At 40.5% G+C, this 27,290-nt stretch overlaps 2 protein-coding genes across 2 annotated transcripts; both read left to right on the top strand.

The window, feature by feature from the left end:
- Window positions 1-16: 16 nt before the first annotated feature.
- trub1 (TruB pseudouridine (psi) synthase family member 1) lies at window positions 17-12,008 on the top strand. The gene is made up of 8 exons (XM_028568033.1): window positions 17-234; window positions 324-422; window positions 3,693-3,748; window positions 6,503-6,584; window positions 6,692-6,764; window positions 8,951-9,090; window positions 9,246-9,302; window positions 11,099-12,008. The coding sequence occupies exons 1-8, from the start codon at window positions 87-89 to the stop codon at window positions 11,257-11,259; spliced, it is 816 nt and encodes a 271-aa protein (XP_028423834.1). The 5' UTR covers window positions 17-86; the 3' UTR covers window positions 11,260-12,008.
- A 3,879-nt stretch (window positions 12,009-15,887) lies between these two features.
- On the top strand, window positions 15,888-22,812 carry hhex (hematopoietically expressed homeobox). The gene is made up of 4 exons (XM_028568070.1): window positions 15,888-16,559; window positions 20,453-20,631; window positions 21,739-21,789; window positions 21,890-22,812. Exons 1-4 carry the CDS (start codon window positions 16,151-16,153, stop codon window positions 22,160-22,162), a joined length of 912 nt encoding a protein of 303 aa, XP_028423871.1. The 5' UTR covers window positions 15,888-16,150; the 3' UTR covers window positions 22,163-22,812.
- The last annotated feature ends 4,478 nt before the right edge of the window (window positions 22,813-27,290 follow it).

The following is a 27,290-nucleotide window of genomic DNA, read 5'->3' as shown; positions in this document are numbered from 1 at the left end:
AATGCTTCGCTTAGCCGCAGTTGATAACTGGACCAATAACAGAAGAAGAAGAATATTGGCAGATGTAGAAGAAGAATGAAACGAGCATGGCAGGAAGCATAAGTAATACTGCTGCTCCGATAGCTAGTTCTCTATCTAAACTACAGTCTTTAAATGGATTGTTTGCGATATATAAGAAACAAGGACCGACATCTGCAGACGTGTTGAATACACTCAAAGAAGTTTTACTCAAGGGTAATTCGACAGGGGCGGGAATCAGGAAATGTGTCTGTTGTCATGTGTTGAAGCTAACAGTGGCATGTTTTGGGTCTCTCGTCTTTTAGAAGCTGGTGTACAAAACCCTAACCCACGGAAGAGGAGGAAGCAGAGCCTGAAGATGGGCCACGGAGGGACGCTGGACAGCGCTGCTAGCGGGGTGTTAGGTAAGCGGCTCGTTGGAGCTAAGGCACTTGTGCCTTAGCTCGGTTGATGTGGAGTAGATATTGGTAGAAAAGTTCCACCCAAAATGCGATGTACGTTGATATTTCTCCATTGTGGTTATTAATTACTACTAAGTAGGGCTGGGCAATATATCAGTATAAATCGATATCGTGATATGAGACTAGATATTGATATGAGGAAAATGTCTATCGCAATTATTTTGACACATATTACGATTGCGATATGGTTCATGATATTGAAGGGAATGATCGTTTATGTATCATTATTCTGATTTTTTTTTTTGCAAGGGTCTGTACCAAACACATTTTTTTCTTTAGTCTGTAGGATACGATTTGTAGGCCGGGATGTCTCTGCAGCACCACACTACTTCATTCACAATGGTTTGTTGACATGTGTCAAACCATTACCTTCAACAAATAGTTTGCCCCCCTGTGATTTGGATATTGCATTAGTCCAAATTGCGATTTTGATAAAATTGCGATTAATTGTGTAGCCCTAATATCATCTTAGATTTTGGATATCGTTATGTCATAATATGACATAAGTGTTGTATTTTCCTGGTTTTAAAGGCTGCATTACAGTAAAGTGGTGTACTTTTCTGAAATTACCAGACTGTTCTTGCTGTTCTATTATTTGCCTTTACCCACTAAATCATTATATCCACATTACTGATGATTATTTATCACAAATCTAATTGTGTGAATATTTTGTGAAAGCACCAAGCGTCATCTACCCTGGAAATCCAGAGTTCTCACGAGAGCACAATTGTAATTTGCTCAGCGAGTCCCTCTGGCATTCAGTAATGATGCTCATTAACTATGCCCTCGTAGCAGAGCTGCACCAATCACATCGGTGTATGTGATATAGGCGGGCCAGAGGCGAGCTAAACAGTTTAATCTACCAGTTAGCTCCTCTGGTAGCTAAGCGTATGGGGCTCTGGATATGTCACTGATATCGATATCATGGTATTTGGTCAAAAATGTTGTGATATTTGATTTTGTCCATATCGCCCATATAGGGCTGCACAATATATCGTTTTTTACCGTCATCGCAAATGATTTTTTATTTTTTTATCTGTAGAAAACTGCACTTCAATATATAACTGTCATTTTTGTTGTGGCGCCTTTTATATTTAATTCAATGTTCAATAAGAAAATGTTGGAAATGATTTTTCCTTTCATGTTTTAAATTCAACAATTTGTAATTTAGCAGAATACTTCAGTAGAAATGCACAACTGAACACTTTAATATCTGTTTATCAGGAGTAATATTGTTATCGCGATATTCAACAATGTTATTACATATCACATATTTTCCTTATATCGTGCAACCCTACTACTGTGGCAATAAGGTGAAAAGCATGTGGTGGTGCTGGGGGTGCTGGGTGGGGAAACTTTGACCTTTTGAAAAAACTGTCACGTGATTTGTGTGACTTCTCGAGTGTCATGTTAGCTTTGGCGGAACTTACTCCGATTTTTCACTGGACACGTTCCGGCTGTGCCGCTGATTAGTTCCGTTCTTTTGGTAAATTGACTGGATAGTCTCGCTGTTTCACTTCCTGCCCAGCTGTCCGAGCGCCCCGCTGCTCTTTAAGTGGTTTTGTGATTTTTCTTTTGGTTTATTAAGTTAAAACCCAGGACAGAATTTTCATATGCTTGTATACATTTGTTGTGTTACCACAGTATCATACAGCCTTTTTACAAATTATACAGCTTGCCGTTGTTTCATTTTCGGCCTAAAAACACACAGTGCTTCTCTTCCTCTCTGCCATTCTCCTGGTGTGTGTGTGTGTGTGTGTGTGTGTGTGTGTGTGTGTGTGTGTGTGTGTGTGTGTGTGTGTGTGTGTGTGTGTGTGTGTGTGTGTGTGTGTGTGTGTGTGTGTGTGTGTGTGTGTGTGTGTGTGTGTGTGTGTGTGTGTGTGTGTGTGTGTGTGTGTGTGTGTGTGTGTGTGTGTGTGTGTGTGTGTGGCCACTGAGTCACGTGACGGTACAACATCAAATCACAAGAGGGGGGAGGAGGAGCAAAGTGTGCCTGCTCCATGCTGGGATAGGAGCGCCACTGACAGACAGCCAGGTCGCCAATATCAATACCAACGTTATTATCAATATTTGGATCGATCCGCCCACCACTAGTGCGCACTATTCATACCTGCAAACTAGTCGCTTTTTGGTGAAAATCAACGTTTTGAATGGGAAAATGTCATCCACGTGAATCTTGTAGATCCGAGACCCGGTGCTAATACGGCACTGGTGCCTTAACAACTGGTATCTACCGGACCGAATTGCAATGCGGATTTTGGTGCCACTGAAATGCCTGCGCTTCTCTCGGATGCTCCGAAAACGGACGTTAGAGGCAACCTTAACATCGCCGCATGTCACGCTAGTTAACACTACGCTCGACAGCAGGTAACGCTAGCCTACCGTTAGCTAGCAGCTGGAGTAAACACGGTTAAAATGCTGACAGGTAAACGGTGTAAAAGTGTGTCTGTATTTCACTGGAGATGAACTATAACAGTTTAAAATGTGTCACCTTTTTCAGCCCTTCTGAGTTTGCAGGTGTGACTATTGTAGCTCCTGTGTATCTTTGCGGACTGCAAACTGGTTGCGAAATACCGACATCTGCATGCGTGTTTTATGGGCATTTTATTTTATGGGCGGGTGCAGGACTTAAAACAGTAAGGTGATTTCTCCATGTTGTTGGGTTGTCATGTAGCTGTTACCATTTGTGATGTCGCTTGTTGCAGTTGGCTGAATTGATCTTTAGACCTGCAGAAATTGGTCAATCAATCTATTAGTCGATCGACAGAAAATAAGCAATTAGTTTGGTAATCTAATAGTTTTCAAGCAGAATGGCAAAAAATGACTGATTCCACCTTTTTAAAATGTGAGTAATTACTTGTTTTCAAAGTCTTCTATGTCCGACAAAACAAGACATTGAAGACATCACCTTGGTCTCTGGGATCTTATGATGGACATTTTTCACTATTTATTTTGCTAACATTTTATAGACAGTTAAAAATAATTATAAGTAAGTTGCAGCCCTACCCAGAATTTGGACAATACCTTGACCATATGCCAGCATGGATAAAATTGTAATAAAATCAGAAAATAAGTCCTAGGGCCACTACTGGTAAAGCTGTAAAGTGAGCTAAATCGTTGGTATGTTGTGTGGTCTGTGTTGGGTGTAATGAACATTGTCACCTCTAGGGGATGCTAGCAGGGCTTTGCTAACATTGTCCCTGTGTCTTTCAGTTGTTGGTGTTGGGAATGGCACAAAGATGCTCAGTACAATGTTGTCTGGTTCTAAGGTGAGTTTGTTTGTACTTATGTTAATAAAAAGTCAATAGATATGTACAACAAAGGTGTAAAAAGCTATGTTAACAAAACCGTTCTGCTTCAACAGACTGTGTGTTTTCATTACAACGATTTTATTCATTAGTATACCATATAAAACAATAAGACTTGTGCATCTGTAGATTAGTTAGGAACATAACACACATTTGCTAAAAGCTGTGAGCAACAATATGTCATTGTATTAAGGTCCAGATGTAGTCAGGGAATACAATACTGATAAGAGAGAAATCAAAGTTTATAGTGCATTCCATTTGTGCTGAAAGTCGGATTTTCCAAGTTGGAAACGTGGTTTATTAAACAATGTATGCACAAAATATATAAACACACCTTTTTGTTATTTCAAAATGAAGACATACAGTAGATAGCACTATATCAGAAGTAGTGCTGGGCAATATGGAGAAAATGAAATATTGATATTGTTACCAAATACCTTGATTTTGATATTGCGATGATATTGTAGGCTTGACAATTGGTGCATCACAAAAATACTTTACTACTACTATTTACACAATGCGATTTGTGATAAATAATCATCAGTAATTTGGATATAATAACTAAGTGGGCACTGGGCACATAAAAGAACAGTCTGGTAAGTTCAAATGGAATCCGTTTTATTGGCCAGGTGTGTGTGTACACATACAAGGAATTTGACTGTGGCCTGAAGTTGCTCTCAATGCACACGGTTCCAAGAACATTTAAGATGGAGATCTGAGGTCAAAGTCGGACTTCCAAGCTCGGAACTCGGACCACCACCAAGTACCCCAAGCTTAAAATCCAACATGGCTGCTCCGTGCATCAACCGTTGTGAAAGCTGCAGTGACGTACAGTCTATCTATGTCTCACTAAATCAGTCATACACACAGTTCTTCTATCTGTGGACCTGTTGTTACGCTGTTTGAATGCACAAAATAACAGCGTAATGCGTTGCTATAACCCGACATTGCTAACAATGGCTAACCTGGCTAGAGCTAATGAAAACAATGAAAATGCGACTTGTAAATGGAACGCATTCATCTCGGCTGTGACGTCATTCCCAGCTTCGTCTTCTGAGTCCTGAAGTAAATGGAACGCACTATTATTTTAGGAATACTTCTAAATGTTATATTGTATTGACTTCAGAAATCACATACAACAACTGTAAAATCAATAAACCCTACCAGATATGTTCCATGTCCTTCAGGTTTTTTTAGAGCTTTTGTCACCTGCATACTGCTGTTCAGCATTGACACAAAGTTAAGACCCTTACTCATACTTATATGAGGTTTTTGTCATTGGTTGAGGGTTTTATCCCATTGTTGGTTTTAAGATGCTTTTGAAAAAGAAATTATTTCATCAAAGTGGTATTTTATTTTAAATGTGTATGTAAGTGATGTATGGCACATTTTATATGACAAAAAAATCTTGTTTCGTATTTATTGGGGAAATGAAATAGAAAACTCTATTGACAAATTGCACTCCAAAGCCATGACAAAAAAATCTTTTTGTTGGCAGACAGTGTGTTGATTATTCTAAATGTTAAATCAGAAATCACAACAACTGTAAAATCAATAAACCCTACCAGATATGTTCCATGTCCTTCAGGTTTTTTTAGAGCTTTTGTCACCTGCATACTGCTGTTCAGCATTGACACAAAGTTAAGACCCTTACTCATACTTATATGAGGTTTTTGTCATTGGTTGAGGGTTTTATCCCATTGTTGGTTTTAAGATGCTTTTGAAAAAGAAATTATTTCATCAAAGTGGTATTTTATTTTAAATGTGTATGTAAGTGATGTATGGCACATTTTATATGACAAAAAAATCTTGTTTCGTATTTATTGGGGAAATGAAATAGAAAACTCTATTGACAAATAATTTCCAGTGCACTCCAAAGCCATGACATAGACTTTGTTGGCAGACAGTGTGTAACTTAATCAGGAAAATGAAATCGCACTCACCTGGCATTTTAATAATTATACTCAAACTGTGTCTTGAAATTGTTAGAAATGGGCTAAAATTAGGTCATAGCTATGCATTTTCAAACAATCTGACTACATTTTCAGGTAGCCCAGTTGTTGGGACGCATACCATACAACCATAATGGACACAGTTTGATTCCTAGCTGGGGGACCTTGGTTGTATGTCATACCCCTCTTCCTCCCCACTTTTGCTGTTTCTCAACGAGTCTTGCATTGCCAGACCTTCCTCCACAGCGCTGCGGAGGAAGGTCTGGTGTGCTCTGGTTTATTGGCATTTCTTTAAACCAATCACAATTGAAAAAAATTGAAAGCTTGTCAATATAGACTACTCTCGACTGGCTGTCCAAATAAAAAAATACCATTTGTATATCAATAACCCAGTGTTGCCTTGAATTTGTGAAATTAGTTTTTGCTGCGTGCCTTCATGGAGAACAGAGAATCCAAAAAGGGAATAAATCCTTGATCCTTGAAGTAATAGGGGTCCGCGTTTAACAGCAAAACTATATTAAAACCTCCATTTAATAAGTCTGCTACTTGTCTGAGAATCTTGCACAAGTTGCACTACTCGTCTGGAGTAGTATGTTTCACTGAGTACAGTACATACTCTGACCAAATGAAACATGTTGCTCCTGTTGTTGTAAAATATTTGGTGTTTAGATGAGCTGCATGAATATTTCCAGATTTCAACAGTTCCATATAAATGGTCGTTTATACACTGACAACTTGGTGATGTATACCGTTTGTTTTTCAGAAATACGTTGCTGTAGGGGAACTGGGGAAAGCAACAGATAGCCTTGATGCCACTGGCAGTGTGATTCTGGAGAAAGACTTTGGTAAATATTGAAGTAGAAATAACATAATTTCATCCAAACAGCATGCCTCCTTTTTCTGCAGTTTTCTCTATTTTACAGGATGATGTTTATGTGATTTTTGCCCACAGAACACATAACCAGGTTGGACATTGAGGAGAAACTGAAAGCTTTCACTGGTGACATAATGCAAGTTCCTCCGCTGTGAGTAAAGCCTCCCACCAGAGGAAACGGCTGTGTATGTGAAAGGACACCGTTGAATGGTTTAATGTGCAGGTGTAACCGGCAGAAAGCCGTGAAATTGTGTGTGTGTGTGTGTGTGTGTGTGTGTGTGTGTGTGTGTGTGTGTGTGTGTGTGTGTGTGTGTGTGTGTGTGTGTGTGTGTGTGTGTGTGTGTGACAGCCCAAATCACCTGGGGTTATTTAAATTAGTTTTATTTATTTGTAAAGTATCCGGCTGCTCTGTGGCCTTCCTGTGTGTTATACCTGCCTGGCTTGACTCTCGCCAAAGAAATAGAGGAGACGGCGAAATGATGGCTGCAACAGGTGGGCTGGCGCAGCCCCTCTGCTGGTATTAACAGACAGATTGGATAACATGGGCGCCGAAATGAAAATAGCTCCGCTTCAAGGTAGAGATGGTCCGATATCGGTATCGGCTCCGATACTGCCTAAAACGCTGGTATCGGGAAGTACTGGAGTTTATGCACCGATCTGATAGCCCTAAAGAAAATCTACGTTAAATTAGTTTATTTATGTTCTTTTTCCGGTATAACTGACTGTCAAACTGGATAATAATAGAAAGTTCTGTGGCATTAATTGTTTGTGTTTGTTCATGTTTTACAAAGAGTTTAACCTGAGCCAGACCGACAACAAAGATAGAAATCATATCCCATCCATACAGGGATAGTAGTATACAGTTGTTAAAACATAATAAAATATATGACACACTGTTATCGGATCGGTACTCGGTATCGGCCGATACGCAAGTTCAGGTATCGGAATATGTCTGTCATCTGAAACAATTGAATGATATTGGTTGACAGATGCCTTTTCCAGGTAGGGAATGAGTCCTTACCCCAAGTGAAGGAGTTCAAGTACCTTGGGGTTTTGTTCGCGAGTGAGGGGACAATGGAGCGGGAGATTGGTCGGAGAATCGGCGCAGCGGGTGCGGTATTGCATTCAATCTATCGCACCGTTGTGACGAAAAGAGAGCTGAGCCAGAAGGCAAAGCTCTCGATCTACCGGTCAGTTTTCGTTCCTACCCTCACCTATGGTCATGAAGGCTGGGTCATGACCGAAAGAACGAGATCCAGGGTACAAGCGGCCGAAATGGGTTTCCTCAGGAGGGTGGCTGGCGTCTCCCTTAGAGATAGGGTGAGAAGCTCAGTCATCCGTGAGGAGCTCGGAGTAGAGCCGCTGCTCCTTTGCGTCGAAAGGAGCCAGTTGAGGTGGTTCGGGCATCTGGTAAGGATGCCCCCTGGGCGCCTCCCTAGGGAGGTGTTCCAGGCACGTCCAGCTGGGAGGAGGCCTCGGGGAAGACCCAGGACTAGGTGGAGGGATTATATCTCCAACCTGGCCTGGGAACGCCGATCCCCAGTCGGAGCTGGTTAATGTTGCTCGGGAAAGGGAAGTTTGGGGTCCCCTGCTGGAGCTGCTCCCCCCGCGACCCGACACCGGATAAGCGGACAAAGATGGATGGATGGATGGATGGTTGACAGTGGTATCATATATCCCTAATCCTAGGTTGATTCATACAACAGACTGTTATGGTTGATAGCTAAAGTTAGCTAAATTAGCATAGTCATAATTCTACAGCCTTATTTAAGTTTAAACTAGATGTGACGTTACTCGATACGTCCAGTCTTGTGCCGATGCTCTGATCATGTCCTGCTAACTGTTTTATATTTTATGGAACTCACAAACTGCAAGAATCCGTCTCGTGTTCATTTATTTGCACTGTTTGTCGCTCGCGTAGAGATGCATCCACATGAAACAAGCCCCCCCACACACACACACACACACACACACAGTTGCTAGTAGCCAAGGAGGACACGGAGGATTAAAAAAACATGTTGGACTCTTCAGAAGACGTAATTATCTTCACTTGAGTTTCTGCGTGGGAAAGTCACCAGACGCCCCAATCTTCTGAACATAGTCCTACTGAGAAATCCAGAGGGAGTTGTGTGGAGCTGATAGTCTTAATTAGCTTTGTAGCAACTCATTTGGCAATGGCTTGAATGTAATATCAAAAAGTTACTACAGCTTTAAGGTTGCAACATGAAATGGATGGATGGATGTCATGTATATAAACTCTGTTCTGAGTGCAGCTTATCTTTTCAATGAAATAGACATCTTTAGTATGCTGTGCTTATTGATTTTCTGTCATTTCAGCTACTCTGCGCTGAAAAAGGACGGCCAGCGCCTGTCTGTCCTGCTGAAGAAAGGTCACAAGGTTGAGGCCAAACCAGCCAGACCGGTCACTGTGTACAAACTGACCCTGCAAGAGTTCAAGCCTCCTCTCTTCACTCTTGGTTAGCACACGCTGCAGAATGCACTATTTCTTTCTTTCTTTAATAATGACTTCTGACTTTTAAAATAGCATTTTTGGTTATCTTTGCCTGCTGTTTCCGTTTAGTTAAATTGCACATTCAAACAAACCGCTGAAAGGGTTTTATTTCTACAACAGATATCGAGTGCGGTGGTGGATTTTATGTCCGGAGCTTGGTGGATGACCTGGGAAAAGGTGAGATAATGAATTTCCTCATCAGCATCAGTGGTGGGATGTAACTAAGTACATTTACTCAAGTACTTTACTTAAGTACAAATTTGAGGTACTTGTATTTTACTTGAGTCATACCTTTTAATGCCACTTTTTTAATTCAGAGAGAAATGTACTTTTTACTCCACTACATTCATCTGACCACTTCATTTTTTCTCACAAAAAACCCATGTAGTTTATGTAGGCCTACAAGTCCAGCTGAAATGGTCAGACCATTAAACACACAACAGTTTGGATCATTTCCAGTTTCTAAAATGGGAGGATTTTTCTGCATTGCGTACTTTTACATTGAATACTTTAAGTACATCTTCCTGATTACACTTAAATACTTTTTCACTTAAAGGTATAGTGGAGGATTTTCTTTTTCCGGGTGGATCATCAAGACTATTGGTCTTCCTAGTTGTCAATCATTCTGGTGATATGTTTACGTCCCTAGCTTTCAGGTGTATATGTGTGGTGAGCTTGAGCTCACCACACATATGGTTTCAGCCATTCATTGAAGCATTGAAGCTTTTGGGAGAATATTTCACACGCTGGCCTGCGCTAAAAGCACAGGTTGGGCCTCCCACTGATGCCTCAGTCGTGAAGTTTCTACTCCTCTGGTAAAGTTTGGCTATTTGGAGAAATCCATTTAAAATCACTGCTAGTAAAAGTTGATGTAAGCTATGATTAGCGATGCTAGCCCTGGCACAAGTCACGCACCACCAAGACACACGGTAAACATCTCAATTTGTGAAAAAGTGCAAATCTTCTTTTGGAAAGTAGGCTTGTATGAGCCATGCCGACAGCAACTTGTAAACAGTGCTCTCTCGTGCACACGTTTAATAGGCGTTCCCTCTCGGGAGCAGGCAGAGTGTTGTGCATGTGCATTTTTTCAAAAAGTACAGAGGGCGGTTCTTTTCTAAAATTCTGGAAAATCCTTCACAATACCTTTTTTAAGTAACATTTTCAATACATGACTTTAACTTGCAACGGAGTATTTTTACAGTGAGGTGTTAGCACTTTTACTTGAAGTGTGTATATGTACCTTTCAGTCTGTGTTGATTCTAGCGGGCCCTTTGGACTAAAGCGTTAGTGTTTTTACCACACCTGCTGATGTAAAGCTCTTGACTTTCCGGTGCTGTATGACCCAGAGTATATTACTGAGTTAGCGTTATAGAGAGGTCCTATAGTTAGCATTAATATTTTGCTCTGACAGAAAATCATTCATAACAGAATAAGTTGCAGATGCATCGTTGCATTTCCAGTGTTGAATACGGGAACTTAGCCTAGTTTGGATGGATCGTAAAAATCTGACCCAGGCAGAGGCATTAATAAAAACAAGTACATTTTGATTGACAGCTTTTTAAAAGCCCAAACCTGTTGACAGCCCGACATTATTCAAATGTGTGCACGCACACACAGCTCATTTGCCTTTTGTCATGCGCAAGCCCGAGCCCGACCCAAGCCCATGTAAAATGATAGAAATTAAGACCAAACCCGTCATGTCCCGTCGGGTCGGGCAAAGTTCTTTAGCTCTAAAACTAGCGTTCTTTTCACGGTTAGTGTTGTTTGCTGTTACAGGTCACGTTTGATCATCAGATGGAACATTACACACTTTCAGAAAGGTGTAAAAGTTACATGTAGTGACTTTAAGAAACGGATGTGAATACTTCTACCACTGATCAGCATGTTAATGGAAAAAGTCAATAAAGTGAACTAACCCAATCAAAAGCCCCCACCCCCATCCCATGAGAATAACCAGTGCCTGTGTGCTGCAGCGCTGTCGTCCTGTGCCCATGTGAAGGAACTGATCCGGACCAAGCAGGGTCAGTTCACCCTGGAGGAGCACGCCCTACCCCAGGACCAGTGGACACTGGAACACATCCGGCGCTCTCTGCAGCCCTGCTCCGACTCGGAGCCTCCGGACGCCGACACCTGAGGAACACCCGACACCTGAGGAACACCCGACACCTGAACGGGACCCAAAGTGAGAAGCTGGCCTTTCGGTCTGTCGTGGTTAGTCATGACTCACCTGCTTGGCTTTTCCAACAAAGAAAACATTCGCTCTAGGCTTGCCAATTTCTCCCAGAAGTTTTTAGGGCGTGTTGTTGAATGAAGTGTGATGAATTGAGACGCATGTCCAAACAGATTTCCTGTGTAAACAAACATTGGAGAAAAAACATTTCACATTGCAGGATTTATTATGATTCATGCTAAAAGGATTTAAAATTTTTGTATAATTTCCTTATAAATCTAGTTCCTGCTCTCAGTCACAACTGTGGGGAATCCTTAAGATGAGCAGAAATATTAACTTCATTTATGTTGCGATATAATGGTATATTGATATTGACTGATATGAAAAGGAGTATTGTGATAATATTGTCTTCATTTAGGTGGTCTTGTATGAAACACCAGCAGGTCCACCTTCTGTAGCCATGCTGAAAAAATTAATTTACAAAGCAGGTGAAATATATTGCTTGTTTGTGGAAATGCCATGATCTCAGCTGTTCTCCTGAAAAAGACATTTGTGAATGAAAGCAATTTCTGTTCTTCCAGTACACCGTGTAAAGCTGCTATTATAATTTTTTTTTAAAGATTGGTGTATTCCACATCTGAAAGTGTTGGTGTGTGTATACAGCCTGTCTAATTTGTTTTGCACTTGCATATTAAATAAATATTCAAGTGAAACAGTTCTTCTTTGTTAAATACAAAACCATTTCTAACATCATTCACAACAGAGTGGCTTCTGATCATATAGGAACTATTTTTTTTTTTTACTAGGCATCACTGACCACGTTTAGATGCACATAATATATCAGTTTTTGCTTTTATTCCGAGACCAGAGCACGTTTTCCTCCCATCCCAGAATGCTACGTGGACTAGCCAGACCCCCTTCCGCTCCGCAGCGTGTGGATGGTCTGGCAAAGCGAGACTACAGCAGCTGTAACTGGTCCCCTGGCATGCCAGAGAAAAGATTTTCTAAATGTAGATGAATCGTTTAATATTTTTCTCAAATGTCTTTTAAGCCGACGGTTGAAATGACAAACTAACATCACTGCCTCAAGTACAGGAGAGGCAGTAGCACCGCACACGGTGTGATTTAAGTGTCTGAACTGACAATTCCTAACTTTATTTTTGAATGTAATCAAGTTAAAGTAGAGGTCTAAACAGTCAACATAATAACACCGGTGGATTAGGGCTCTGTGACCCTTTTTAAAAAGTCAAAATGTTGACTTATGTTAAAATAAAGACTTGGGAAATAACATTAAGTCACTATTTTGACTTAAGCCTAAATGTCCCAATTTCGATTTAGTGGCAAGTCAAAAGCAATAGATACCAAGTCAGACTGTGACTTTATCTCTTTCTAATTGGTATTGTTGATGGTAACATTAACATATATGGCGCCAGCTGCCCAAGAAGCAGCAGCAGCGCCTCGGCTGAGAACTTATCAATCTTGTCCTCCGACAGGAGCCTGACGCCGCGGAAAGCTGGCCGGATCGATGCGCTGCAATGATTGTCTCAGACCAAATATTAGCCGTTTGCTGATTTCTTTCATGTCTTCAAGGCTGCTCGTATCCCTGTTTGCGCTCCGAGTCCACTTTATCTAAATTACAGCCGTTAGAAAGTTGGCAGTTAGCGGCGCGCGCTTTAAGGACGCATCACAAAATCGAACCATTGGATTCGATTAGTGCGCCGATTTATCAGTGATGAAGCGATAGGCTTCCTCCCAACACTGGAGCGTGATTTGCGACCATATCGTTAATGAAGTCACCTGGTCATAAAACCAAACCAAGATGGTCCCAACCCGCTTAGGTCAGAGAGAGGCAGCTTCTCTGTTCCTGGTCAAAACGAGAAGTTGTCGGTTACTGTTTAACACTGGAAGCGGGTCTGAGGGGATACACGTGCACTTCGAGGACCTTTTTAAAACGCTTTGCATTCGTAGTCGTTATCCTAAATATATCCCCTCAACCGCACTGATAATAACCTAGGTGGATTTCACGGGAAAACTCCAAACATTCAAATCATGAGTTAATCACCCGCCATTCAGCTGCACCCCCGGGCTAAGGACCGCAGATGACCCGCATTACATTGTTCAAGATAACACTCCAAACTGTTTGATTAGTCAAAGAGCGCTTTAACGAACCAGAGCAATAGAACAATGACAACAGTGAGCTCATGCCACCTTGATCGGTTTGTAAGAAGAAGAAAATAGGTGTGTGGGGGGGACTATAGGAATATATTGGCAGTATTAATAGGAACTATACTGGTGTAAGTGAGCATATAAAAACACCCATTCAAATTTGATTTCTGACATCAGAGTAATAGACAAGTATAACATGTACATGGTGGCATGTTTGTACTTCATCTCAGTGAATATATATAGTTTAGGGAGGCAACCCCAAATCTCAACAACAGGGTCATAATTAACGTTGAGAGGAGAAGAGGAGTGGGACTTGATTTCTGTGCATGTGTGGGTGCGTCAGCATGGAGAGGAAACTGACCAGGCCTACCAGCCACAGGCAGGGGTGCCAGGGGGGCCCGAGGTGTAAAAAAGTGACTTTTGAAAGCCTTAACACTCAAATAAAACATGTCCTGATCATGTTTTAAAAATAATACTATTATGGTGTAGCATTTAGTGTTATATCTGTGAGGAGGATCTGTGGAGCTGATGTGGCAGGAGTGACAGCCTCTCTTCATCTCCAGCTTGAACAAAATGCTTTCACCCATCAACAGAACTTAAGAATGAACCGGTAAAAAGCAGCAGAAAGATGCAAAGCGACTTGCTTGTGGGAAGGTGGTCCATATGTGTGTGCCTGTGCAGGGGCCTAATGTCTCCTAATCCGTCCAAGGATTTCACCGGCAGCACAATGACACATTAATAAGAAACCGACTACTTACACAGTAATATCTGTGTTGCTTTGGGAAACTTAATTCAAATAGATTACTAAAATAAGCAAAAAAGATACAAACGTAATGTTCCATAGCAAAAATAGAAATCAACATAAGCTTATTGCCAAATGATTTAAAAAAAAAAAAAAAAAAACATATGATACATTTATAATACTGCGTGTTTTAAAAAGTATCTAAGTACATTTACTCAAGTTCGTTTTGAGATGCTTGTACTTTATGTGATGGTTTCCATTTATTGCTACTTTCTATATCTACCTGACAGTTATTGGCAGATTAAAATTTTACGTATAAACATATGATAATTTTATGAAGTGGATGCATTGTTACAGGATAAACTGCTCCAAATAATGATCTCCACCTCAGCCAGCTACAGCATTCAAATGCTGATCAGACATTAATGCATTAGTCATGATACTCCAATACATGAATCATAAAAGTAGCGGATATAGCCTGCTTTAGCACTGATAATAATTGGACTTAAGTAAGTCCAATTACTTGTAATATTTGTTATTTTGCTCTTTCTAAGGTAAAGGTTCTGCATACTTCTACCACTGATTATTACACAGTCACATGCATTCGCCTTCCTGAATGCAGACTAGAACACAGAATCCCAGTCTTTCAGTTGCATGAGAAGCCTTGTTGCCAAAAGGCTCGCAATATATAAAGATTAATAATGAATAGGCCTATACATCAAATGTAGGCTGCGGATTACTTGATATCAGTCAAAAACAATGACAACAGACCGGGCAGGAGCAACAGGAAATGTTATATAAGGACGTTCTCATTTCATTTTTAACATTTTCTTCACCTGTTAATGTTTAGGCTTCTCAGTGGGGAGATAGAATCTCAGAGATTTCTTTTTATTGCCGATATTTTTTGGAGGGGTTGTTTTCCTGTGAAGATATTATCTTCTGACCCATTCCCTGCTTTCCAAGATGCACTCTAAGACCTATCTGTGTATTACAGTGTCACTGTAGCCTAGATTGTAGGCTAACAGAAATTGTCTATAGAACGTGATTCACAGTTTCTGTTTTTTCCATTTCATATTGCATAATGTGTGCTCTGGCGGCTAGTGTGTGGCTTTTTACGAGATTTTAAAAGGTTGTGTTTTTTACTGACGTTTTTGTAGCTTTTTTTCGACCTTTGACACTTTTTACGAGGTTTTGGTCGTTTTTTTCAAATGAATTTTAACTGTAGATGACATCATTTCAGTTTATAATCACGGGGCAAAGTCCGGGTAATGAGCTGGCAGTACTTTTTCTATTATGTCTTAGAGTGTGTATTATTACCCGGTCGCAAACTCATTGTGCCTAAAGCGCTTTCTAGTAAGAGAAATGCGAGCTGGTCCTAATATTCGGAGTAAGAACTACTTCTGGCATTTAAAAACATCGGCTTAGTGTTAGTAAGTCATCGTCGCACCATTAGGCTGTATCACTCTCCCCATCGGGTTTCTAGTGACCAGATGATTGGCTGTAGTGAACTAATTCTCCTGAAATACAATTATCTTTCCCCTCCTGTCATCTGAGCACTGTGTGGCTCGATTGGAGCCGCAAGTAAGCCAATCAGAAGCAGCCGCTGGCCACCTGCAGGAAGTTAGCCTTCCACTTATCTCCTCCCTTCTCCGCCTGCAGCCAGATAACAGCCCCAACAGTTGGACCAAGCACCAGCTAGTCCCCCCACCGCAGCCTGATGGACACCAAAACCCTCTAACGGTCTCCTCCACAGCCCCCGAAACACTCTTTTCATGTGTTTGGGATAGTCAGCGGACTGAAGTTTGCGCTGAAAGTTCCAGTAGATGTGTAGTACTATGTAAAAGTAGTTGTTCAGAGATAGTGCCGATAAAGAGGAAGGCTGTAGGGAGAGAAAGGAGGGACGCAGCTTTAACAGTTCCAGCGCGCAGCGGCGGTATAAACAGCACCATGAGCGTCCCGCTTTACGCACCGACTCCAATCCAACCGGCTCACCCGACACCATTCTACATCGAGGACATTCTGGGGAGGACTGCCACCTCCACCATCATCTCCTCGCCTTGTTCTTCTTCTTCTTCTTCTTCTTCTTCTTCCTCCTCCTGCTCCACTCCGATCATTCCCACACCGACTCTCCCGTCGCCCAACTCCTCCTTCACAACTCTCATCTCGCCGTACAGGACGCAGATTTATGAACCCACACCGATCCACCCGGCACTGTCTCACCACGCCGCTGCGGCGTTGAGCGCGACGTACGCCTCCGCCGGGGCTTTCGCCGGCTCCATCTACCCGTTCCACCACCACCAGCACCACCGCTCCATGGGGGAGTACGCACAGGCGCTGCTGAGGCACGACCCTCTAGGTGAGTTGGGCATGTGTGCGTAAAACCCATATTTTCAGGTATAGACTACATATTCTTTCTTCTTTAGAGTGAATGTCATTTCTAGCACCACCCTGAACAATCTACAATCATGTTTTTGTTTCCTTGTGTGAGAAGCTCTAACGTCAGTTCCACGAGTGCAGACTGTTGGCCTAATGACTCTGTCAGCAGGCTATCTTTAGTGTCAGGCTACATTACAAATGATCATTTTTCACAAGTCCATATTTTGCATGCTGCCTTTTCCTCATGCCTTATTGTACATAAAATGATGATCTGCTTCTGTTGTGATACATTCAATTAATTTAGTCCAAAACAAATCCAACTTGTTTGGATGATGTGGCAATAGAAGCCTTTTTTACCCTTTGCCTGAGGACGTTTTTTGTCTTCACAAGCTTCGTTTCAGTGCCAACGAAACCATTTTTGCATAGCCTAAGTATATCACGCTTGGTTATGCATGCATATCGAAAGCAAGACAGTCTACAGTCGCCTGTAGCCTATACACAAACAGATTGCAGGGCAAAGGACGAGTCTTTGGACGTGTTCTTGTCTTAAGTCTTCAGCTCGTCTCGGTCCCAAAAGAACATTTCTGCACTGTCTGACCACGCACATATGAGTCACGCTGTTATTGTGACAGACATGTTTGGGGCCACAGCAGGCAGGCCTGTCCATTCGGTCTGCTAGTGGTGGTGGTGATGGGGGGGAGGGGGGCAGGAGGTGAATGGCAACCTTGACTCTTTTTCCTGACTCCCATTGTTCTGAAACATCAGAGGAGCAAATCTGCCGCTGACTAAAACATAGCTGGGCTCTAAATCACTTGTTATTTCACTCCTTTGTGTGTGTGTGTGTGTGTGTGTGTGTGTGTGTGTGTGTGTTTTCATATACTTGTGAGCACTAAACGCCCCCTACTTTAAATGCATATACCCATATTCCTTTTTTTATGTTAGGTTCTTGCTCCCATATGAATGAGGATGAGAAGAAATCCTGTCATATCCACTGGGTCCGTTACATGCGCTTATTTTAAATTCTGGTCCGCGTCGCGTCAATATTTCAGGTTGATGCAGTAGTAGGCTCACCAGATAGTAGGCTAATGGGGGATAAGGGCTCATGGGCACAGGAGTAAGGGTTTCGGGAAGGCTTGATCATTGGTTTAGATAGGTTAAGGATTGAATCCATATTATTGTGGCTGGGTTAGAGGCTGTGAGTGATGGTCCTCTTGAATACAGTGGGACAAGCGGAGCGTCTAACTGTGTGCTGCAGTGAACGAGCCGGGCCTTTTCCGTTCACAGCGGAAGCCGTGAGTCTGTCGATAGGAGTAAATCTGGTTTCAGAAGCTGTTGAATGTTTTCCTGGCTCACCCCGGCCAGCCGCTTCCTCGGGAGCTCGCTGCACGCTGCTGATTATTTTATCGACATCCTCAATACAGACATATTCAGGAAACACTCGGCCTCTGATAGCCCGGGATCCGTTTTTCACATATTGTTGCACTTCCTCTGCCCGGCCCGCGAGGATGTGGCTGACTTTCTTCATGGTTGGCGGCGAGAGGAAAATAAAGCAAACAGAGCAGCACATCAAGCCTGATGGCATCTTACCACTAACAGATACAATCTCATTTAAAGGAGTTTAAATCAGGCTACAATAAAAGAGGAAGGGGCTAGTGTTAAATACTTACATGTTCACTGACAAAAGCTGACAAAATAGGCTTTCATTGGCCTAAAGCATTTCAGTTCACCCCACAAAATAATCCCTTACGAATAGCCTCTTCAGTTTATTAGGCCAGCTCTTGGGATGTATATGATTTTATATATATATATATATATATATATATATATATATATATATATATATATATATAATGTGAACCAGTAATGATTTATGTATTTGTTTGTTTAACAGGGACAATGGGGAGTCCCTGGCTGTCCCGGGGTTAGCTCGGTTCCTTCAGCAGTCCCTGGGCACGATCACATAAAAATATGGTCAAATAATAAGAGCGATAAGTAGGCCATGTATGCGATTATGTATCATGTATATCATAGTTACAGGCTGTAAAACGAAACGGGCTCTCCAGCACCAAAGGGCTCTAAACAGCAGTTTAATAGGATCATTCGTTTGTCTCGTGGCTTCATGGTGGATATTTTTTTTTTAAACTTTAGGACAAATCCTTCCTTTCGCATATTTTTCTACAGCTAAATATGGGAACATGCTTTCTGCCCAGCATAATTGGTAGAGAAGTAGCCTATAGGCTGTAGCTAGAAAGTGAGAAGAAAGAGTATTTTTGTATTTGTATAGAAGCAACGAGTGCTTTACATAAAAAATTAAAGAGCAATTTAAAATAATTTAAAATAGAAAAAAACAGAAAATGAAATAGAGATGGAAACGACATAATCATAAAGATAAAGGAAACGTTGAGCTTTCTTTCAATCAGAATCCTCGTTAATAAACTAATATCTGCAAACATGTTTGATGTTGAATGAGCTTTACTGTAGCATACCATATGTATTTCCTTTCATTCGCTACAGATGGAAACATGAACTAGGGCCTACCAGAGAAGGCCTGCCATGGGCCCCAGGGGAGCGTTATCACAAAGACAACTATAGAAATAAAATGTGTAGAAAAATGAAGACTCAACATGACTCGAAACGGGTTTCACCTTATTAATGCAGGTTAGCAAAAATAAGCTCCTTACAAAATCTTTCCTGTCATGACATTGTCGTTGAGAGAATATATCTCATGGGACAGGATTAGGTAACTTCCTTTGGAAAGGAGCAGCAATAAGAAGGGCTCTGACAGCACTTTCAACCACAACCCATTTACATTGTGTCAGTGAGAGCAGAGGGCACGAGCGTCTGTTGGTGGATGCCATCGCCTATAATCACACCACAAAGCAGGAAGCACATGAAGCGGATATTTGGCCATAGTTTTCACTCTGTCACGACCTTCCTTAAAGAGCAGCGCGGCGGCCGCAGCAGCAGCCGGTGCTATTGTTTGTTCCAGGCCATTAAGTGGAGAGGAAGCCCGACAAGAGAAAAACAGCCCTGATTCCACTCAAATCAATCTGTTCAATAGTCATCTGAAACAACACGGAGAGCTATGCACTAATAACTGGATCATGGTTTTAGTAGACTATTGCAGCTTAAGTAGGGGTGGGAGAAAAAAAAATCGAAAATCGTATGTATCATGATTTTTTGTGATGATTTTGAAAATTGATTCTTTTCCCCAGAATCGATTTTTAATTTAATTGAATTTTTTTTTACCAATGATTCACCTAAATATTTTCTGTTTATATGGTCTACCGCTGACAGTGACTACATCATCCGTTTCCAGCAAAAGCAGAAAATGCAGAAACTACATGTTATTATAATCTTTTCTTTACAGATGAAATAAATGTCAGACTGACATTCTGACATTCTTTTTAAGTAAGTAAAAAAAAAGCTATATGGATGTACAAAAATTGTTGAGGGATGTGCCAAAGTTCCGGATATACAGTAGGCCTATAGCCTAAAATGTGCAGAGGACAGGCATATAGTCCAGTATTTATAGGATTAAGATTAGATTTCAAATTGTAGATATTTCAAAATTGACATTATGTAGGCCTAGGCATTTGTCAAGTTTTTAAATTATTTATAAAGGCCAGAAAAGTGCAAAATATCTTTTAGAAAGGGTTTTGTTCCCTCCCTTTTTTCTGTGTTATCTTTTTTTTCAAGGCCACTTTTTATTTATGTCAGTCTGCTCAATCTATGCCATTCTGTGTTACGGGTGTGAAAAATATATACTTGGTCCATTCACCAATCAGAAATGCCATAGATATCCTCAGATATTATGAGGCTAAATGTGGACTTTCAAATGATTATCCGGCCCTGTTTCCTTCTTCTCTACAGGGAAACCTCTGCTGTGGGCCCCCTTCATACAGCGGCCCTTACATAAAAGAAAGGGCGGCCAGGTCCGGTTCTCTAACGACCAGACGATCGAGCTGGAGAAGAAGTTCGAGACGCAGAAATACCTCTCCCCTCCGGAGAGGAAGCGGCTGGCCAAGATGCTGCAGCTCAGCGAGAGACAGGTGACCACACTGGAGCTGTTTTTATCTTCTTCTTACAAATAGGCCATTTTAAATAGCTTATATAATGTTGGATCCATATTAATGTATATGTTTAGACATTCTAATAAAAAAAAATTGTAACTTTCAAAAAGTTATTATATTTAACATAATTTGCTGTTGAATATCTCTGGTCTATTGTCTAGAGGCCGCGCGTGCAGAGGAGATGGGGCTTGGCGCGTGAAGCATAGATAGGCCGCAGCGGATTTTGACGTCATGTTATTGAAGGACGTCATCTTATAGCTAAGCATAACATCAGCAGGCGATAGCGGGAAGACAACGTCTAGGCTACTGCTGAGGCCCACTAGAAGAATTCACTCCTTAGTCCTTTAATCTTCATGGTGTCCTCGGGTCAACTCGGATCCATTTTCAAAAAGTTTCTATATCAGAAATTTGGATTTCGTTAAACAAAATTATCAAAAAAATAACCGGGATAGTTCCATACAACGTCCTTGATAAGCGGAATACATAATCAGTTCACTACTTTCATTGAATTTGGGTGTTTTATTCAATTTGATAGCATTTGAAGAAAAAAAATGATAAAAGAACGTTGAAAAAAAGTGACTAAAATGTTGGAAAAAGCTTCAAAAACAACTTCAAATAAAGCGCAAATAAATCGACAAAAAATCGGAAAAGCTTCAGAAAGGTCGGAAAAAACAACCCAAATGTTTTTCTGACCTAGAAAAAATATAAAGTTGCACGGGAAGACAACACGAGGGTTAACACACACACACACACACACACACACACACACAGGTCCTAAATACACAAACATAAGACCGATAGACCAGAGCAGGCGTTCGGTGCTTTAGCCAATGATAGCCTACCTCGGTGACCCGGATTAAGACATAAACATAAGGCTTCAATTTGTTTGGATGAAAGCACAATTAGGCTAATCCACACACATTTAAACTGCTTGTAATGTTTTGTGCTGTTATCATTTGAACAATTTATCGCGTAGCTAGAGTTTGTTAGGCTTACGGGTATTCCCTGTTGTTGTTGTTGTTCTTCTTCTTCTTGTTTGATTGATTGAAACAGAATTGAAACCATTTTTCTCATTTTGTCTTTCAGGTTAAAACCTGGTTTCAAAATCGACGAGCAAAATGGCGAAGACTCAAACAGGTGAGCGAGGGATTACTGGCACACATTTCTTCGGAAATAGTTCACCCAACGGTAACAATCACATTTAATTCACAAACGATCTATTATCCTTTTGCATCAGGAAAATCCTCAGGGAGGTAAGAGGGAGGTGGAGGACGAGAGTCCCGCCGGGAGAAGTAATAAAGGAGACGAGACGACCGAGCCTTCCGGGATCCAGAACCCGGAGCAGAGACACACAGTCCCGGCCTCCGATCTGGTGCAGGCGGGCCGCTGCGTGCGCCCCGTGTCCCCGCATCAGGCGCACGCCGAGCTGGACTCTGACGTGTCCGATGACACAGACCAGGAGCTGGACATAGAGGAGGACGACGATGACGACTACACACTGAACCCATAGTTGGGACACTGACACTGGATGCACTCGGAGCGGCTGTGGCTCAGGCGGTAGAGCGATCGGAGGGTCTGGGGTTCGATCCCTGGCCCTGCAGTTCCTTGCTGAATCGTCCTTGGACACTGGACACTGAACCCCGAATTTCTCCCGATGGAGCGCCATGCATCGGTGTGTAAATGTTTGTGAATGTTAATCTGATCTCACACACGTCGTACGGCAGACTCGGCCACGGTGTGATTGAATGTGTGTGATGGATGGGAATGCGTGCGGATGGTAAACGGGGCCTGTAATATACATATATAATATACAGGCCATAGGCTACATCTCCTCGGACATTCGGAGCTGGATGATGAAGATGATGAAGATCACTGCACTCCTCTGACACTTGAGCCTGTTCGTTCACCTTCACTGCAGTCTGTTTACGCCAGGTTGCCATGACAGCTTGATAGACCAGTTCCTGATGTAATATTAAGGTAAAAATCTGTCCCCAAAAACTACAACATTTCACCATCTCCCAGTGCCTTTCTCTGTCTCTATCTCTATTGGACACTTTTCGGTTTGTATATAATGCATATAGCACTCTGCTGTATTTGTGTTGATTGTGTGTGTGTGTTATTTGTGTTGATTGTGTGTGTGTGTGTGTGTGTGTGTGTGTGTGTGTGTGTGTGTGTGTGTGTGTGTGTTTATGTGTCGATCACTGTAAATGAACAGTAGAGATGAGTTTCTGCTGTACTGTATGTCGTCTATATGATGATACACGTTCACATAGTTAGTCTTTGGGCCCTTACCTTCCGTCATGACGTTCCATTAAATAATCAATGTAGCGCAAATTATGTTTTGTTGTGTGATATCTAATAAACTATTTTTTGTGGAAAGAACACATGTTGGAACAGCTGGACATTGACTGTGAGTTATTGTTTGGTATTTATTTGAAATAGAAAATAGGGAAATCAGTACATTACGTAGCCTACTGATTTGAATTAGTGACCATCTATAACTCGGCGAAAATTGAAATGACAGATTACAATAAATCAATCACACTTGACATAAATATAGTAGGCCTAGGCCATTCATTGGAAATAAGAACCATTTTAGCCTTTTCTAAAACTAATCAGATTTGGTGACGGGCTGATTGACGTTATAGCCTAAAATAAAAGGAAAACCAAATCAATACATTGTTATTACATTTACATAATCAAACTATTTGTAAAGACAAGTTGTAAATAATAAAAAAAGAAGAGTCATGTATACAAACGCTAAGTTAAAGCTGACTGTAATAGGCAATATCTTTGTCTTTATATTTGTGCCATATCAAATAAAATGACAAAAAAAAAAGAATAAATATAATAACATAATAAAATGCAAAGGTGGGAAAATAAATAAAAACCCTGAGGGCTTTTAAAAGGAACCCTTCTAACATTCAGATTGAGGAGGTGCCGCCAATTTTTAATTATATATATTTTTTAAATGTGTAAAGTTAAGAAAAGAATACAAATTCCAGACATGGGGTACTACAGATAAAGACAAGGAAGAAATGTATTACAACCTGCAGTACTTTGTGAGGCTACAATAATAATAATCATAAATGATTTGATGTTTAGCTTAAATACAGCTTTGTTCCATTGGTTTAATCAGACCCTGTTGGTCATTTTGACCTTTTATTATATCCTTTACTTAGATAAAAGTACAATACAACATTATTAGATTTAACTTACAAGTAAAATCGGTATATCAAATTTGACATTAATGAACAATTGTGATTTCAGAAAGCAAAAATACAAGCAAAGTTATAACACTACAAATTTGCCCCTTTCAATATTATATTGTATAGCCTATTAAGTCTATATAAATGCATCAAAGTGGTTTTTAATGACATTTTAAAACTGAAAAGTAATCAATAGCATCAATATGGAACATGTTCGCACTACATAATCTATAACAGTGCATATTGTGTCTATACTTTCATTTATTTCAAATTGACCTCTTCACATGGATTAGTAGAAACTAATCCCATGACAATCTAGGAGATGAACAGAAGAATGTGATTGGTGGAGTTCAGACAGGAAGCTCTGCAGCCTGCAGGCACCATGCAGGATTTTGGATATTCTGGATGTCTTTGAAGAAGATTAATTAAAAAAAATTGGCTACATTTAGATTTACATGTGACAATATGTATGCCCTAAAGACATTTCAAAAAGAAGAAAACTTTTTAGTTGTTGTTGCATTCATTTGCTAAATATTTTGGAATTACCAACAACTCACTTAACCCATCTAACCAAAACCACAGGAAGATGCTGAACCCCAAACTGCTTTGCAGAACTCTTTTTTCAAACTCTGTTTAGCATTTTTTTAAGTTATGAAAAAAACACAGACAATACAAAGACAGCCATATAAGTGGGAGAAAAACATGCAAGTATACCCCCCCCCCCCCTCCTCCCACAAAACTCTAGAAGAAGTATGCAGCAATAAAAACAGGATCAGGCAGAGACTATTCAAGTCAATTCAATTCAATTTTATTTTATTTTATTTTATTTTATTGATAGTATCAAATCATAACAAGAGCTATCTCAGGACACTTTACAGATAGAGTAGGTCTAGACCACACTCTATAATTTAGATAGATCTTTATGGTCATTGTATGCGATACAACGAAATTCTGTTGGAGCAATCCTCTGCAAATAGCAGCATAGAGTAAAAAAAATAAAGATATACACCTATATACATATACACATCCATACACATACATACATCCGTACGCACATACATACATACGCATTTACAAAGTCCCAACAATTCCAGTAACTCCCCCAAGAGCAAGCATTCAGTGCGACAGTGGTGAGGAAAACTTCCTTTTAGGGAGAAACCTGGGACAGACCCAGGCTCTTGGTGGGTGGTGTCTGACGGTGCCGGTTGGGACACAGAGACACTGATACAAATATACAGATATAGAGAAATATGATTCATAATAATAATAGCAGTTGGTACGATGAACAGTGGCAGTTATAGTAACAATAAAGATAATGCAACTATGACTAGAAATAATAGTTGTAGCAGTTCAGGGCGTAGTAGGGCACAGCAGGGCATAGCAGGACAACAGTTCTCCTCAGTATTGCATCAGATAATCTTGAGTATAATAACAGAAGGCAAATCAATATTATCAATACATTGCACTTATTGAATTTTTTTTTTTAATGAAATCAATAAAAGACAAAGTTTTTATGAGCTTTATACATTTTTTGTATCCTAGTTTTACTGAACTTTTAAAGTTTCCTTTAGGACAAGACAGTTGAACTAATTGTGAACGTATGAAAATGTCTACCTTAAAGATGCCAACCCAACCATTGCTCTTCATTCTGCTGTTTCACTGCCTCCTTATTTTCTGAGGAATCAAAGGCAGGCCCAGATTAGCAAACAGTTTAGTCCATGTCAATGGTCGTCTCATCACCACATTCAACATCAAATAGCTTATCGTTGAGTTCTCATGCAAACACTGTGGGAGTTTTTCAGTAAGTAGATTAGGTTAATGATTGAGTGAACCCTCAGAACAGCAGGGACAGCAGAAAGATACCAGGGGGCTGATTGATAGTCATACAATATGGTCACAGTACTTTTTAATATAAGAGACCATCACGGTTGTTGAGTCTGACAGTCAAACTAGCAGTGATTTGGAGTCTGATTTGGAAATATTACAGAATAAATGTTGTGATGTTTTTAAGGATTAAAGCTCATTGCTCTTATAACTTTGTTTGTTTGAGGTTCAATGGCCGCACACATACAAGACTATTCCAAAACCAACAGTATGCACATTGATCTCAGCCTCTGTATTGTGTAATGGTTCACAAATTGTGCCGGTAAAGTCAACATTTGGAGAAATAGTCACACAGTTGGTGGGTGAAATGTTCAGCAGATAGCCGGTTGATTCCAAAGTGCCCGTCTGATCTGGTCAATTCACACACACACACACACACACACACACACACACACACACACACACACACACACAAACACACACCACCGCCACCACCAGACCCAAAACATGGCTGCTTTGATTGGTGCAGTGTATTTATAAAAAAAAATGAAGATTATAATTCAAGTCACTTTATTGTCAATTCTGCAATATGTGCCAGACATACAGAGCAATTGAAAATACGTTTCTACGCGATATAAAATGAAGAGCTCCTGAATGTCTAGACATTTTGCCTCTTGATGACGAAAATGATTATTTCAGTTTAGGCAACCATGAAACAGGAAACAAGTTTTCTTTTACATGTCGACGTTTACGTGCTTTCATCAGTTAGTGTAGTATTCTAAAACCATAGGTGGATTTACGCAACAAATGTGAACAATATGTCATGCATGAATTCAAGGGCATTTTTATGATGACAAATACTGTGGAAGCTATCAGGAAAACTGGTGAATCAGAATAAACAGTCATGTTCTGTTCAAAAAGTACCTGTGATTACGATAATATTTGACATATTTTTAACAGCAAAAGTGTTTTCAGTGAAAAATAATGCCGTCTGGATTTTTTCTGAAATGTGAAATGTCAATAAATGTATTTGCAAAATGTTCACAATGTGTTCCATTCATTTTATACTATACTATCTATCTAATGTTTAGCTCCTGGTTATTTTTAAGGAAATATGGTGGGCTTGGATACATATTGAAAAAGTCCAACCTGACTTAAAAGCACAAGGCACAGGAAGTGTTTTACTTTTCTTTTTTTTTTTTACCAAATCATAACTTCCTAAACTTAAACCATACCTCAGCCAGAATCAATCAATAAATCACATGCAAAGACCAAAACCACCTATGTGTTGTGATAAAAAGTCTTAATAGTTTAAAACAGTTTAACACTGTAGTTTTTAACACACATTACTCAAACAAGAGAAAAAAATTACAATTGTTGGGGACTATTTTTTCTGTGGCGGAATAATCCACATTTGGTGCTCTAGTAGTGAGTATTTGGATCAGCGGGATGGTGTATGTAAATTTAAGTTGAACAGTGTGTGTTCATTGAAATGAACACCCAGTGCAACAGTGTGGCTCATTGATGTGTTTCTAATTTAAAAAAAAATGAAAACAGTGGAGCTCTATGGCACAGAGGAATATGAAAATAAAAGCCACTTTTTCA

This window comes from Perca flavescens, chromosome 21 (assembly GCF_004354835.1).
Source record: "Perca flavescens isolate YP-PL-M2 chromosome 21, PFLA_1.0, whole genome shotgun sequence".
Taxonomy (NCBI): Eukaryota; Metazoa; Chordata; class Actinopteri; order Perciformes; family Percidae; genus Perca; species Perca flavescens.
The sequence above is the reverse complement of the archived record's forward strand: the minus strand, read 5'-3'. Positions and strand labels throughout refer to the sequence as shown.

Coding starts and splice junctions, on each gene's coding strand:
- trub1 (XM_028568033.1), top strand. CDS start 87: ATGGCAGGAAGCATAAGTAATACTGCTGCTCCGATAGCTAGTTCTCTA. Junction 9,091..9,245: donor GCCTCCTCTCTTCACTCTTG/GTTAGCACACGC, acceptor TTTCTACAACAG/ATATCGAGTGCGGTGGTGGA. Junction 9,303..11,098: donor GGTGGATGACCTGGGAAAAG/GTGAGATAATGA, acceptor TGTGTGCTGCAG/CGCTGTCGTCCTGTGCCCAT.
- hhex (XM_028568070.1), top strand. CDS start 16,151: ATGAGCGTCCCGCTTTACGCACCGACTCCAATCCAACCGGCTCACCCG. Junction 16,560..20,452: donor GCTGAGGCACGACCCTCTAG/GTGAGTTGGGCA, acceptor TCTTCTCTACAG/GGAAACCTCTGCTGTGGGCC. Junction 20,632..21,738: donor TGCAGCTCAGCGAGAGACAG/GTGACCACACTG, acceptor TTTGTCTTTCAG/GTTAAAACCTGGTTTCAAAA.